This window comes from Astyanax mexicanus, chromosome 25 (genome assembly GCF_023375975.1).
Source record: "Astyanax mexicanus isolate ESR-SI-001 chromosome 25, AstMex3_surface, whole genome shotgun sequence".
Classification (NCBI taxonomy): domain Eukaryota; kingdom Metazoa; phylum Chordata; class Actinopteri; order Characiformes; family Acestrorhamphidae; genus Astyanax; species Astyanax mexicanus.
The window spans coordinates 5,279,384-5,294,733 of record NC_064432.1 but is presented as its reverse complement, the minus strand read 5'-3'; the positions used below and the strand labels follow the sequence as shown (position 1 = coordinate 5,294,733).

The 15,350-nt window shown below is 41.7% G+C and overlaps 1 protein-coding gene across 1 annotated transcript; it reads left to right on the top strand.

Moving 5' to 3' along the window:
• Positions 1-15,259, top strand: pi4k2b (phosphatidylinositol 4-kinase type 2 beta). Its single transcript, XM_022681685.2, has 10 exons — positions 1-501; positions 6,220-6,371; positions 7,286-7,486; positions 9,163-9,294; positions 11,020-11,173; positions 11,262-11,326; positions 11,801-11,900; positions 12,931-13,064; positions 13,446-13,505; positions 13,656-15,259. Exons 1-10 carry the CDS (start codon positions 267-269, stop codon positions 13,827-13,829), a joined length of 1,407 nt encoding a protein of 468 aa, XP_022537406.2. The 5' UTR covers positions 1-266; the 3' UTR covers positions 13,830-15,259.
• The last annotated feature ends 91 nt before the right edge of the window (positions 15,260-15,350 follow it).

Here is a 15,350-nt window from a genome sequence, read left to right as displayed (position 1 = left end):
GCGTGCGCACAAACCCGGCGGAAGCAGCTCGTGCAGGATGATGTGGACGAGTCCGGAGCTCGCGGCGCGCGGATACAGGCTTTAGAACAAACCGAGAAACAGAGGAATAAACCGGAGTAAACGGGATTAAAGAGGAGTAAACGGGTGAGCGGCGGGTCGGCGCGGGTTCAGCGGGAGATGCGGCGGTGAGCGGAGCGCCGCTGGGTCAGGAGACGCCGGGAGAGAGAGCGCGGGGAGCGGACCGGAGACCCGGAAGCTCCGGCGGCATGGCCGAGGCGGGTCTGGCGCTCAGGCCGGGGGTCGCTGCTCGGGTCTCGCCCGCGGAGGAGCAGGACATCGCGCTGCTGGAGCCGGAGCCCTGCGGGGACGAGCCGGAGCTCTGCGGCGAGGAGGCACTGCTGCTGCTGCCCGAGCAGGAGGCGCCCTCGCCCCGCAGAGACCGGAGGGCCAGGCGGGGCGGCCGGAGCTCCTCATCCGACAGAGAGACCCTCGCCTCGCCAGGTGAGGAACCGCGGAAACTGCCCTCCACACCTAACAAACCTCTCGCACCTTCTCACCTCCATTAAACTAACTCTCTCTCTATTAAACTCTGCCTTTACACCAGAGGAAGCGGCGCTGAACACTCATATTAGTCTTTAATATTAAGCCCCGCCCCCTCCCTACAAACAGCAGGTCGTTCAAAGTTCAGTTAAATCTTATAGTTAAATTCGTCAGGGATTTGTTCAGCGAGTCTGTTGGTCAGGCATTCAATAATTCGGTTGCTCAGCGAGTCGGGTAGTTTGGTTTATTGGGTTGTTCATCAGTCAGTGATTTGGGCTGTTGGGAGGTCAGTGATTCATTGAGTCGGTTGGTCAGCGAGTGAGGCTGTTTGGTAATTAAATTAGTTCATTAATCAATGGTTTGGGCTGATGGGAGGTAGGTTGGTCAGTCAGTTGTTCGGATCGTTCGGATCGTTTGGTAATTTGAGTTGGTTCATCAATCAGTGGTTAAGCTGATGGGAAGTAAGCTAGTTGGTTAGTCAGTGATTTAATGAGTCGGTTGTTCTGTGGGTTGGTTGGTTAGTGAGTCAGTTGTTCAGTGGGTTGGTTGTTCAGTGAGTCAGTTGTTCAGTGAGTCAGATAGTATGGTAATTGAGTTACTTCATTAATTGGTGGTTAAGCTGATGGTAAGTCAGCTAGTCGTTTGGGCAGTGATTTAGTGAGTCAGTTGGTCAGCAAGTGAGGCAGTTTGGTAATTGAGTTACTTCATTAATCAGTGGTTTGGGCTGATGGGAGGTCAGTGAGTCAGTTGGTCAGTGAGTTGGTTGTTCAGTGAGTCAGATAGTTTGGTAATTGAGTTTGTTCATCAATCAGTGATTGATGAGTTGGACTGCCTGTTAAAAAACGGCATCTTTTTGGTTGAACCCTTCTGTGTTCTTGGTCCATTTTAACGACACTAAACTAGGTGCTAATCTGGAACACCGGACCTTCTTCATGTACAGTACAGGCCAAAATTTTGGACTCACCTTCTCTTTTTTTCAATGTGTTTTCTTTATTTTCATGACTATTTAGATGTATATTTTCACTGAAGGCATCAAAACTATGAATGAGAGAATGTGGAGTTTTATACTTAACAAAAAGAGGTAAAATAACAATAAAAATATATATATAGATATATATATTCTAGTTTCTTTAACATAGCCTCCCTTTGCTCTGATTACTGCTTTGCACACTCTTGGCATCATTCTCTCAATGAGCTTCAAGAGGTGGTCACCTGAAATAAAAAGTTTTCCAACAGTCTTGAAGGAAGGAGTTCCCAGAGGTGTTTATTAGCACTTGTTGCTCCTTTGTCTTCTTCACTCTGTGCTCCAGCTCACCCCAAACCATCTGGATTGGGTTCAGGTCCGGTGACTGTGGAGGGCAGCTCATTTTTTGTTAAGTACATAAAACTCCGCATGTGTTCATTCATAGTTTTGTTCATTCATGCCTTCAGTGAGAATCTACAATGTATACAGTCATGAAAATAAAGAAAACGCATTGAAAAAGAAAAGGTGTGTTCAAACTTTTGGCCTGTACTATATATATGTTTTGCCTCCTCCCTAGACAGTTCTGATCAGTAAGTGAAGAGAATGTGCTCACATGGTTTGATGCGACACATTTTGTTGCACTTGTGGTTTTCCTTCTAAGAAGCGAAACCAAATCAAGGAGCGGGCAAGGCCCGAAGTTAACAAACTTGTTCATTCCATTTTTACCAATTCTCAGACCCTCAGAGATTTGTTAGTTCTTTTTAGTACTTTTTAAAATTTGTTTTATTCAATATCACCATATCTTAATGGCTGATTGGTGATTTAGAGGGACTAAATGGTTCGTCTCAAGTAGTTAGAGTTCAGTATGCAGTGATGTAGTTCAGTCTTCTGTTTAGAGCCAATTCCTGCTTCTTAAACTCTGCTTTGTGTGTGTGTGTGTGTGTGTTGGGGGAGAAATGGTCTGCATCGTTTCCCTGGCAACCGTTTCCGAGCTCCCTTGACATCAGGAGCTTTGCGGTTCAGTCCACCCTGAAGCAACAGCAGAATTAAAGATGCACGCGGTTGCGGGTTCATTACGACTCAAGATGTTCTGTTTTGGTGTTCTTGGTTTCACAGAGCTCTGCTTCTGTTCTGCTCTGATAAATCTTTTCCAAAAGGTCCTTTTAAACCCAATAAACCTGGACATCTTGACCTTACAGTTCATAAACTCCTCATGTATTTGAGAGGTGGTGTGTAAGCCCATGGCGTGAGCTCCGTCCCTTTACTCTCCACTTGAATCTGGTAGGTTGAATCTGAAAGCAGCAGTTTAAAGCCAGGATTGTATTCTTGCCTGTGCCTATACATTTTATTGTGCCACGCCCACGACCAAAGGTGTTCTCTCAGACTCTGGCTGCTGATGACAAGCAGCATGGACCGGGGAATCAAACCGGTGATCCTCAGATCATATTGACTGTGCCCCAGTCCGATGGACCACTTAGAGTGATTCACAGTGGGCCCAAATTAAAAACTGGGACGAAGTCACAAGCCAAACTTAATATTTCTTTAAAAATCGACTGCAATTGTGCATGTTTTCTGTTCTCTCCAGAAATGCAATGTTGAACCTTTTCACTTAAGAACAAACTTTAGTTTTGTGTAAAGAAAACAAAAAACAAAACAAAGCTTAATATTATAAACGTGAGAAATTAAATTTAAAAATAAAACACACATCAGGGGTATTATTAATTTCTTATTATGTCTCTCTCTCTATCTGTAGCCTTTTCAGAAAAGGACCAGACTGATAAAACTAGCCTCAATAGCAGCATCACTCTGAGATTTTGCTTTAGTGAACAGGTGACTGGTAAATTTGTACTAACTAAGCATTCTGGGATTTGTAGTAGTAGCTGTGCATGTGCAGTGTACTTGCAGGCCAGCTCTAATACACATTTGATATAGTCTCGCCGGCCAAATATAAGTACATTGTGGGCAAGATTTGGCCCATGGGCCTGAGTTTGACACACGTGGTCTATTATATTTAAGGCAAAGTCTAAAAAAAAAAAAAAAAAAATTGTGATAGTAATTATCTGTGCTTACCCAACATTTCAGCAAGCTATTTATTTTGTGTAAGTTACAAGCTATTTATAGCATAGCTAGCTAGCTAGCTAGCTTTCCAGCACAACAACAAAAAATAGAGTGCTGTGGGGACACAGAGCTAGCCAATATAGCTATATACACCACCTTCTGAAGCAGAGGAGCTGCGTCTGTAGTTGAGTGACTTAAATAAAAACAAATTTGCACACTTTCATATCTATAAAAGAAAGTCATTAAAATGATCAGTGCTAACTTGTGGAGTGCACGCTTCCACATAAGTCATTATCTACTAGGGGTGGGAATCGTTTACTATCTCACGATTCGATTCGATTCCGATTTTGGGGGCCACGATTCGATTCAAAATCGATTTTTGATTCAAAACGATTTGAATTATAAAAATTTCTGCTTCTGGCTTATGAATCTTATTGAAAAAAAAACCCTCCATAGTATACACTGGTCCTGGAGCAGGTAATGTGTTACAAAAACAATAAAATGTGCAGGAATGTGGGTCCTCAGTGACAGAGGAATCACTGGGATATCACAATGACGTTAATGAACAATAAATAAATAATAAATAACACTGATTTATTACCAGGCTACTAGCGGTGGTGTGTAGGTGACGCTGCTGGGCTGATGTGATGATAGCAGTGGAGCGCTAAAGTTCAGGAGCAGCTGCTGATTAACTAGTTAATTTAAGGTCATTGTATTTCTTCAGAAAGGGGGCAGGAGGTGGAGAAATTAATTCATATGGTCCATTCCTTAATTCCTCTGTGATGAGGAGCTGAAATTAGCTCTGATTAGCTTATTGTATTTTTCCGTTCCGCCTTAAATGCTGCAGCCCGCTGCCACCTGTAGCGTTATTTAAGGTGGAACTGGAAAGTTAGCTAGTTAGCTAGCTAACAGTTACTGAAACTAACTACTAGCGATCTTTTTTATGCTTGTTATGAAGCATTCTGCCATAAAACATTGAAACTACACGTTAATCTAATGTAATATAGTGCTTGTTCTGCCATCTTACCGGTGATTCTCAAACACCTACGCTCTGTGTGTGTCTGGATGATCTCCGTTTGAAAGGACAAGCGCTATCCCCAGGGTTGCCAGGTCCAACAAAAATACCCAGCCCAAAATCAGTCTAAAACCCGCCCCTCAGAATCGATTTTGGGACATTTTAAATCGATTCTGAATCGTAGTAAATGAGAATCAAGATTCTTATGTGAATCGATTTTTTGGCACACCTCTATTATCTACAGTAGCCATTTAGCTCCAGTGCTAATGTGTGAGGTAATGTGTCTGCTACAGTACGTTAGCCTCGTAGCTCCAGTGTGAGTGTGAGAGAGAGAGAGAGAATGGAAGAATGGTTTCTGCTTAATGTTTAATGCCTTTATTAATGTCCTTTTACACACACACACACACACACACACACACACACACACACACACACGCGCATACAGACTCACACACACTGAAAGGCAGAGTTTGTTGCTCTAGCTGATAAGCTATGTGGGCCACTTCCTGGTGTGTAACTGTACTCCTCAGGTCTGACGTCTGTCTCAGTTCACTGTGCGTTAATGCCAGTACTGAGTTTCAGTGAAAGCTCTGGACCACAGGAATTCAAGACATTCTGGACAGGAAGTCGACTAAAAGCGTATTAATCCGATCAGATTATTTAGCAGTTAGCTCTAATGTTAGCTGTAGTGCTGGGCGATATGAGGAAAATCATATATCACTATGGAATTTATTTTTTTATATCACGATAACGATATATCATGATATACCACATTTAAGTACATTTAGTTTTTTTTATAGTTATTCTTTGAAAAATATGACAAAATAATATCATTGCTTACTTTTTCCAACTTTATTTCAAAGTGACATTAAACCAAACCTTTACAAATGTGAATTACTACCTTTTAGTGCAGCAATATCAAATAAAAACGATGAGGTAGATGCAGTAGTAGCAAATTTATACAGTTATTTAAATTGAGTTATCAAAATAAACTCAATTGACATTTTTATGAAGCTCTTTTGGCGAAGACTACTTTATTATCACTTATATAAACTGAGTTTATGCAAAGTGACCACGCCAATATATATTTGCATGAATAATTGATGAAATTACTGTACAAACGATATCCCCACGATATTTATCGTCATATCGCACAGCACTAGTTAGCTGTTTGTGTTCTCCTGTGGTAAAGTCAAGCGTCTGAGTATTTTTCGCACTATAAGGCACACTGGATTATAAGGTGCGCTATCAATGAACGTCTATTTTTAATTACATTTTTTGGTAAAAAAAAAAAATTATATATATATATATATATATATTTAAAGGATTTTAAGTGTGCCTTATAGTGTGGTAAAAAAAATACGGTACTTATTTTCCTTTGTCTCCAATAAACAGTCAGTACTAAAAGAGAACAAGTATGTGAAACTGCTACAGCAGTTTGTAATTATTGATATTTAAGATAAGAGATTTTATTTTAAGGGACATGTTGGAATAAACTCGTTATAGTTTGCTTGTTTCCATGGCTGCGGCACACTGTTTGCATGCTGCAGTTTATCATTGTGAGACTGCTTGTTGCGTTTTATTTATATTTTTATATATTTTGTGTGTGTGTGTGTGTGTGTGTGTGTGTGTGTGTTTGTAGGTAACAGCAGTGGTGATTTTAACCATTTCCCGGAGGACCCCATGTTTGCAGAGATAGTGCAGCGGGCGGAGCAGGCCATTGAGAGCGGAGTGTGTCCAGAGAGGATCTCGCAGGGCTCCAGCGGGAGCTACTTTGTTAAAGACCCCAAAGGGGTGAGTGATTTTTTTCCTACTAGGTAAGAGCTGTGTATTTGCAAGAACTTGCAGTTACGGTACAGGAGTATCCATATAAAGTGATTTATTGCTATACTTTTAGCAGTGTGGGCAGTGTGCCAGGTCCTGCTGGAAAATGAAATCTGCATCTCCATAAAAGTTATAATCAGCAGAGGGAAGAATGAAGTGATGCTGTAAGATGTTGGTCTTGATAAAACACACAGTGGATCAACAGCAGCAGATGACAGACATGTCTCTCCAAACAAACCATCACTGATCATCAGTAAATTTTACATTTCATTTGTAAATCAAGAGAGCAGAGTCTGGAGGAAGAGTGGAGAGACACACAGTCCAAACTGCTCGAGGTCTAGTGTGAAGTTTCCACCAATCAGTGATGGTTTGGAGAGACATGTCTGTCATCTGCTGGTGTTGATCCACTGTGTTTTATATCAAGTCTAAAGTCAGTTTTATGAAGATGCGTATAGAGATTTCATTTTCCAGCAGGACTTGGCACACAGCCCACACTGCTAAAAGTATCAATATTCTAACTTGTGTGATCATCAACAAAAAAAAAAAAAAGAAATAAACGCTTACAATAGATCAATGTGTGTAAAATACATCTATATGATATAGGAGTTTCACATTTTGAACTAAATTACTGAAATAAAGTAACATTTCAATGATATTAAATTTTTTTGAGATGCACTAGTGTATTGCGGAAAAAAAATTCTAAAATCTGAATAAAATAAAAGTTTACTTTTTACACAACATCTAACAGCTTCTATCTAGGGCGCAGGGTTAAAACACAACCCAACACAACACAAAATGAACCACATGACACCAAGGAGGAAAATGCCCTCTGATATTTTTCTGAATCTCTCTTCCGCTTACCACTTTTGTCTCTCTTCATCCAGAAAACCATCGGTGTGTTCAAACCAAAATCAGAGGAGCCGTACGGCCATCTCAACCCAAAATGGACCAAATACTTCCACAAGGTGTGCTGCCCCTGCTGCTTCGGGCGGGGCTGCCTCGTGCCCAACCAGGGCTACCTCTCGGAGGCGGCCGCCTCGCTCGTCGACCAAAAACTGGGCCTGGAGGTCGTTCCCAAAACCAAGGTGAGGTGTTTTTTTTTTTTTTTTTTTTTTTTTTTTTTTTTTTTTTAAATAATAGGAACTGTTCAGTTCCTATTATTTTGTGTATTTACTTTTAAAGGAGAAGTTTGGTGTGAAATGGATTTGGGGTTTAGTAGTGAAACATGATGATAAGTACATTGTTTTAAACTTTTGTTGAATAGCCCAACTGTATTAGCCCACAGCATTCTGAAATAAAGCACTTTTGGTCGATGCCACCAACAGGCGCACAATGATAGTGATGGGGGCATAGAGTTTCTCATGCAAAAAAGAAAAAAAAATCACAGTTTTTACACCAGTAACAAACTCAAAGTAACTTTACACTAAATTTGGAGAATTCTGAGGGCCGTGACAGTTAAAATGAGGTAATGAGAGAGAGAAAAAAAAAAGGACGAGATAAGAAGAACGCACACGCACACTCATAGTGAGAGAGTGACGAATAGAGCATCGTGATTGGCCTCTCCTTGTGATTAATTGAACACTTGCAGCATGTGACAGAGCAGGAGAGAACTAAACTAGGGGTGGAACAAAATATATTGTATATATCGCGATATATCATAGTGTTTCCCTTTATGATGCATTTATCAATAAGTGGCATAAAATATTGATATTTTGTTAAATCGCTTGCTGTAGTAGTAGTGATGGAAGGTATACAGATTCATTCAGCATACTGGAGGGGTAATTTAAACCCATGTAGAACATCAGTGACAAAGAAGCAGATACAGCTCACTAGCTAACGCTAGACAGTTAGCATAGCAAGCTAATACACTGGAGGGATGGTGGCTCAGTTCTGTGGAGTCAAACACTCATCTCGCTCTGTCCTGTCTGGAGAGGAATGAGAACAGCGCTTTATCTGAGGAGCTCCTGCTGCTGTTTCTCATTGTATGAGTGTTTTTATCTGACTAAAATAGAAAAACAGCAAACAGCAATTATTCCCTCGAAACTAAATCTTTTTTTAAATAGTCCTAAAAACACTGTAAATAGTCTTAAAATACTTTAAATATAAGTATTCAAAGAGGGATTTCTCAAAAGCTCTACTGCACAAGTAAGACACAAATTTAGTATCATTTTACAGTATTACTGTCGCGCGGTGCTTTTTAACTGTACCGCCGAGCTCAGCTACTGTCGCACAGAGATTTTTAACTGTACCGCCGAGCTCAGCTACTGTCACTCGGAGCTTTATAACTGTACCGCCGAGCTCAGCTACTGTCGCGCGGAGGTTTTTAACTGTACCGCCGAGCTCAGCTACTGTCGCGCGGAGGTTTTTAACTGTACCGCCGAGCTCAGCTACTGTCACTCGGAGCTTTATAACTGTACCGCCGAGCTCAGCTACTGTCTTGAGGAGCTCAGCTACTCTTTAACTGTCCTGCAAAGCTCTTTAACTGTTAAAGTAGCTGAGCTCAGCGGTACAGTTAAAAAGCTCCGCGCGACAGCTGAGCTCCGCGGTACAGTAGGATGAGTGTCTTGAGTTTTACGGTGTTTGTTGTTGCGCCGCTAAAGTATGAAGGATGAAGAAAAAGAAATCCAACGATTTGAAAAAATCGGAAAAAAATCAAATCGTGACCCCAAGAATCGATTCTGAATGGAATCGTGGGATTCCCAAAGATTCACAGCCCTAATTACATCTATTGTATGTAATAAGCTAAATAGTCTTTTGGCAGGTTGTGTCTCTGGCCAGCGAGACTTTCCACTACAACGCCATCGACCGGGCCAAGTCTCGAGGAAAGAAATACGCCCTGGAAAAAGTTCCCAAAGTGGGCCGTCGATTCCACCGGGTCGGCCTGCCCCCCAAGGTAAGACCACGTCACCTCAGCGCTCTGAAAGCACTGCTTCTAGTCAGAATCCTGCCTGTTTACTGCGCTGTGCCTTCAGAGTCCTCTTGTTCGGACAAATCCGACTGTAAAAGCTGAAATGGCTCCTCTGTCGCGAACATTAAATTCTGTCTAAACTCGCTGTAGCTCATGTGAACACAGATCCCAGCTGACAGATCAGAGCGGCAGGCAGGGAAAGAGGCTTTTAACGCCTGTTGCATGAAAAAAAGCCCATTATTATTTAAAGATCCTGTAAAGCAGCACACACTCTCTCTGTCATGTTCACATTGTCTCTCGCCCTCGTTCTCTGCCTTTCCTAAAACCCCTCTAACTGTACCAGACTGCTTGTCTGAGTGAGTGTAGATCATATGAACATTTAGAGAGCATTATAGAGCACCCCCTTTGCTACTTGTAGTGTATTACAGTCTGTCAGAATGAGTGTGTGGATCATATGAACATTATAGAGCTTTATAGAGCCCCCCTTGTGCCTTCTTTAGTGTATTACAGTCTGTCAGAATGAGTGTGTGGATCATATGAACATTATAGAGCTTTATAGAGCCCCCCTTGTGCCTTCTTTAGTGTATTACAGTCTGTCAGAATGAGTGTGTGGATCATATGAACATTATAGAGCTTTATAGAGCCCCCCTTGTGCCTTCTTTAGTGTATTACAGTCTGTCAGAATGAGTGTGTGGATCATATGAACATTATAGAGCATTATAGAGTGCCCTCTATAATTCCTGTAGTGTATTAAAGTCTGTCAGAATGAGTGTGTGGATCATATGAACATTATAGAGCACCTCCTTTGCCACTTATAGTGTATAACAGTCTGTCAGAATGAGCATGTGGAACATATGAACATTATAGTGAATTATAGAGCGCCCCCTATGTCTTCTTTCGTGTATAACAGTCTGTCAGATAGAGAATATGGATCATATTATCATTATAGTGCATTATGAAGCGCCCCCTTTGTCTTCTTTAGACTATGACAGTCTGTTAGATAGAGAATGTGGATCATATAAACATTTATAAAGAAGGGGTATTTAATTAATTAACTTGACTTAATTATCATACAATACATGGAAACATCCTTAATAATTAAAATTATCGAGTCTATTAATGTGAATCAAACGGTTTTATATTTATTCTATTTTTATTTATATTAGATTTAGGCTGCCTGTCATGATAATTACATGAATGACCACTTGTACAATATATAGAGAAATGTTTGCTGAACTTGGCCTGAATATCAGCTTTGATTAAAAACAGCAGTGTTATTAAATTTAATATTATTACTGTTAATATGTTTAATAAATATAGTATTTTAATATCTGAATTAGCCTTTTTGCTTTACTCTCCGACCGCTGCTTCTTACTGCCTGCTTCACCTGTGTGAGTTCTGCGCTCCCGCATCTGCACAGATCTGATTGGCAGAAGAGAGCGCTTGGTGATCTTAAAACACACCTGATTGGTCTGTGAGTTTCCTGCGCCGCAAAACACATTTACTGTAAAGATAAAGAAACGTTCCGCCGCTTTAAATGAACACGGTCAGAATTAAATCCTTTTCAGTAGTTTATCGGTTTGGGTCCGCATATTAATGACCTCTAATATAGAGCGTTCTAGTGTGCCCTTTAAAGCGTTATGTATTGTGTTACAGAGCTTTGTGTCAGGTTATTTACTGACTCACCTTTTTATATCCCTCTTTCTGTAGGTTGGCTCATTTCAGCTGTTTGTCGAGGGCTACCACGAGGCGGATTATTGGCTGAGGAAATTTGAGGCGGAGCCTCTTCCAGAGAACATGAGGAAGCAGCTCCAGTCTCAGTTTGAGAGACTTGTGGTTCTTGACTATGTGATCAGAAATACAGGTAGGTAGATATACGTCTTTTTTATACGTTGTGTTTATGTGTGTGTGTGTGTGTTTTGTGTACACACTCACGTTGTTTGTCTTTGCAGACAGAGGGAATGATAACTGGCTGATTAAATACGAGAAGGCAGGAGATGAAGAACAATCTGAAAAGGTAGAGTTGCATATTTTTTCTTTCTTCAATCCACAATCATTTTCGTTTTCTGCTCTGTTGTATTTCAGCGAGAAATATTCTAGAAAGTTTAGTTAAGAAACTTTAAGCTTTAGGATTTAAAAGGAAGTACTCATGTTTACTCATTAATACATCAGAATCTGTAAAGCTGTGTTATATATGTATAGGTGTTGGACAAAATATTGATATTGTGATGTATATCAAACGATGTGTGTAATCAAACGGTAAGATCAAACCTGCGATGAGGAATATTTGTTGTTAAATTTTGTTGCTGTTATTTTCCTGTTACTTAGGAGTATTTTAAATTCAGTAACAGAAGCAGTGAAGTATCGTAGTGAATTAATTGTCTTGTGACGATCACGTTCACACCTAAACTTGCTGCTGTACACTTAGAATCAGATCACCCAGAATGCATGTTAATTGTGTGTGTGTGTGTGTGTGTGTGTGTGTGTGCAGGGAAGTGAATGGAGTGAACCCAAAGACTGTGCGATTCAGATCGCAGCGATCGATAACGGCCTGGCCTTCCCCTTTAAACACCCAGACGAGTGGAGAGCATGTGAGTAACACACACACACACACACACACCCCAATCTGACTTCTCTCTCTCTACCTATTTCTTTGTTCTTTTTATCATTCTTCCTCTCTCTCAATCTCTCCCTCTCTTTCCATCTATCTCTTATTCTTTTTCCCCCTCTTCCCCCATTTCTATCAAGTGTTTTTCCGCTTTCCATTTCTTACTCTCTCTCCCCCTTTCTACCTCTCACCCCTTTCGCATCATCCATCACTCTTTCTTCCTCTCTTTCCCTCTCCTCTCCCTACTTTCTCTCTATTTTCTTCTTCTCTCCCCTCTAATTCTCCATCCATCTCTTATATTCCTCCTCTATTTCTTGCTAGTGTTCTTCCTCTCACCCCCTTTTTACTCCATCCATCTCTTACTCTCTTTCCCATCTCTATTCCCCTCCTCTCTTCCTAATCCTTTGTTTTTCTCTTTCCCTCTCCTCTCCCTCCTTTCTCTCTATTTTCTTCTCGGCCCCAATTCTCCATCCATCTCTTACTCTTTCTTCCTCTCACCTCCTTTATCCTCCATCCAGCTCTTCCTCTTCCTTTCTCTCTCTTCCCCCCTTTTTATCCAGTGTTCTTCCTCTTTCCATCTCTTACTCTCTCCCCCTTTATCTTCATCCATCTCTTACTCTTTCTTCCTCACTTTCCATCTCTCTCCTTTCATCTATCTTTTACTCTCTCCCCTCTCTCTCTCTATTTTTCGTTCCCTCTTTCCATTTTTCTTTCTCTTCTAGTTGGCTTTAGTAGTGTGACTGTTTTGAAAAACACACAAACACCAAAATCCAACATTTTCTAAGAAATACATCAATAAAAACCTTAACAAGAATAAAATAATAATAAATAAACACTGCAGAACAACAAGGTGTTAAAGTACAAACTTTAATAAACGGAGGTTTAGGGTCACTTCAGTCAGGGTTTTAAGTTTGGGTGAAATTATCACTTATTATTATCACACACACTGACACCCACCCACCCACACACAAGTACACCTGGATCTCTGATCTAGCTCCTCCTCTCTCTCTCAGACCCATTCCACTGGGCGTGGCTTCCGCAGGCTAAAGTGCCGTTCTCCCAGGAGACCCGAGACCTGGTTCTATCCCGAATCTCCGACATGAACTTTGTACAGGACCTCTGTGAGGACCTCTATGAGCTCTTTAAGGTACATCTGACTCCAGTACATTTCCCAACTAATAGAACAAGATTTACAAACGAACGTTAATCAGCTATTTAAAGGGTTTTAGGAAAGGTTAACCTTTTAAGTTACAGAAATAATGTTCCAGGAACGTTTGGAAAACGTGTGTTGTAACAATGGTTTGCCTCACCAACATTTATCACACAATGGAAATGTTAAAAGTAACTGTGCAGCGACGTTACCAGAACATTTAAAAATTTTTAGAATGTTAACTGTATTGTTCAGAAAATTTTACTATAGCTCCCGTTTTCCCGTTACTGTTTCTTTAAGAGCGAGATATGTAAATGAGCTCTGTTCTGATTGCACTATTTCACCGTATCATGTGTGTGTGTGTGTGTTTGTTTGCAGACGGATAAAGGCTTTGATAAAACCATGTTCGAGAAGCAGATGTCCGTTATGAGGGGGCAGGTGAGTGACCAGACATAACATTAATATAGTAGAGGGCACAGGTGTGGTAATGAATGGATATATATTGGAATACTCCAGTGGTTTGCAGAAGTAAATATACTGTTGTGGTAGCGAGGAGACAAAATGAGTTTCAAAAACTTCTTCCTGCAGATCCTGAACCTGACTCAGGCTCTGAAGGACGGGAAGAGCCCCATTCAGCTGGTCCAGATGCCGAGGGTGGTGGTGGAGCGCAGCCGGGGAGGCGGCCAGGGACGGGTGGTGCAGCTCGGCAACGCCTTCACCCAAACCTTCCACTGCAAACGACCCTTCTTCACCTCCTGGTGATCGAGGAACCCGGGAATCGAGGAACTGAGGTACTTAAGGTGGACGAGGTGGAGGTCCGAGGAGAAATGGTGAAAACCTCTCGCCTTTTTTTCTTTGTTTTATTTTTTTTTCTTCTATTTCTGAGCCTTTTTTCTGGAGTTCTCGGAGCTTCGGCTCGTGTTGGATTAATGGACGGATGCTGGATAAAGGGAATCTCGGGTAGAGAAGTGTAAGACGTCCGACAGCCGCCTCGCTCAACTGCCAATTTTTCTATAGATATAATCTGAAGTAAGGAAGGAGGAAGAATCCGTTTAAACTTGAACTTCTGCTTGAATGTAATCCGCAAGTTTACATTTCACTCCTCCATCAGCGGCGACCGGAGGGGAGGGGGTGACCAGTGGTGTTTTAATTCAAATGAATGTATTTAAAGATGATGTAATGTGTCAGAATGCTGTTAGGGGTGTACACACTGAAGAAGGGGGCGGGGTTTGAACTGGTATGGTATGATAATCATTTCACCTGAAGAGTGTGCGCATTTGTGGGTGTGTGAGCGTGTGAATGCAAGTGTGTGGGTGAGTACAAGCATAGGTATGTGTGAGTGCGTGTGTGAGCGTGCATGCTTGTGAATGAGTGCTTGTAACTGCGTGGGTGTGTGTGAGCGTGCATGCTTGTGAATGAGTGTAACTGCGTGGGTGTGTGTGAGCGTGCATGCTTGTGAATGAGTGTTTGTAACTGCGTGGGTGTGTGTGAGCGTGCATGCTTGTAACTGCGTGGGTGTGTGTGAGCGTGCATGCTTGTGAATGAGTGTTTGTAACTGCGTGGGTGTGTGTGAGCGTGCATGCTTGTGAATGAGTGTAACTGCGTGGGTGTGTGTGAGCGTGCATGCTTGTGAATGAGTGTTTGTAACTGCGTGGGTGTGTGTGAGCGTGCATGCTTGTGAATGAGTGTAACTGCGTGGGTGTGTGTGAGCGTGCATGCTTGTGAATGAGTGTTTGTAACTGTGTGGGTGTGTGTGAGCGTGCATGCTTGTGAATGAGTGTTTGCGTAAATGAGTGTGTAACTGCGTGTGTGAGCGTGCATGCTTGTGAATGAGTGTTTGCGTGTGTGAGCGTGCATGCTTGTGAATGAGTGTAACTGCGTGGGCGTGTGTGAGCGTGCATGCTTGTGAATGAGTGTGTAACTGCGTGTGTGAGCGTGCATGTGAATGAGTGTTTGCGTAAATGAGTGTGTAACTGCGTGTGTGAGCGTGCATGTCTCTCTGCATGGGTATGTATGCAAGCGTGAGTGTGAACAATTTTGAGCATACATGCGTGTGTGACTGTGTAGGTATGTGTGTGAGCGAGCAAGTGTGCAAGTGCGTGTGCGCTTTGTGGATCTCTTTCCTGCTGAGCGATTGTTAAAATTGAACTGTTAAACGACAAATCAATAAAACTTGCATATAAAGAAATTAAGATCTTGTTCGATTACATTCTTTTATCAAAACATTTTTCACTTAAATCACCAAAAGGGTAAGGCTATAATCAGGCACGCACTTTTACTTTC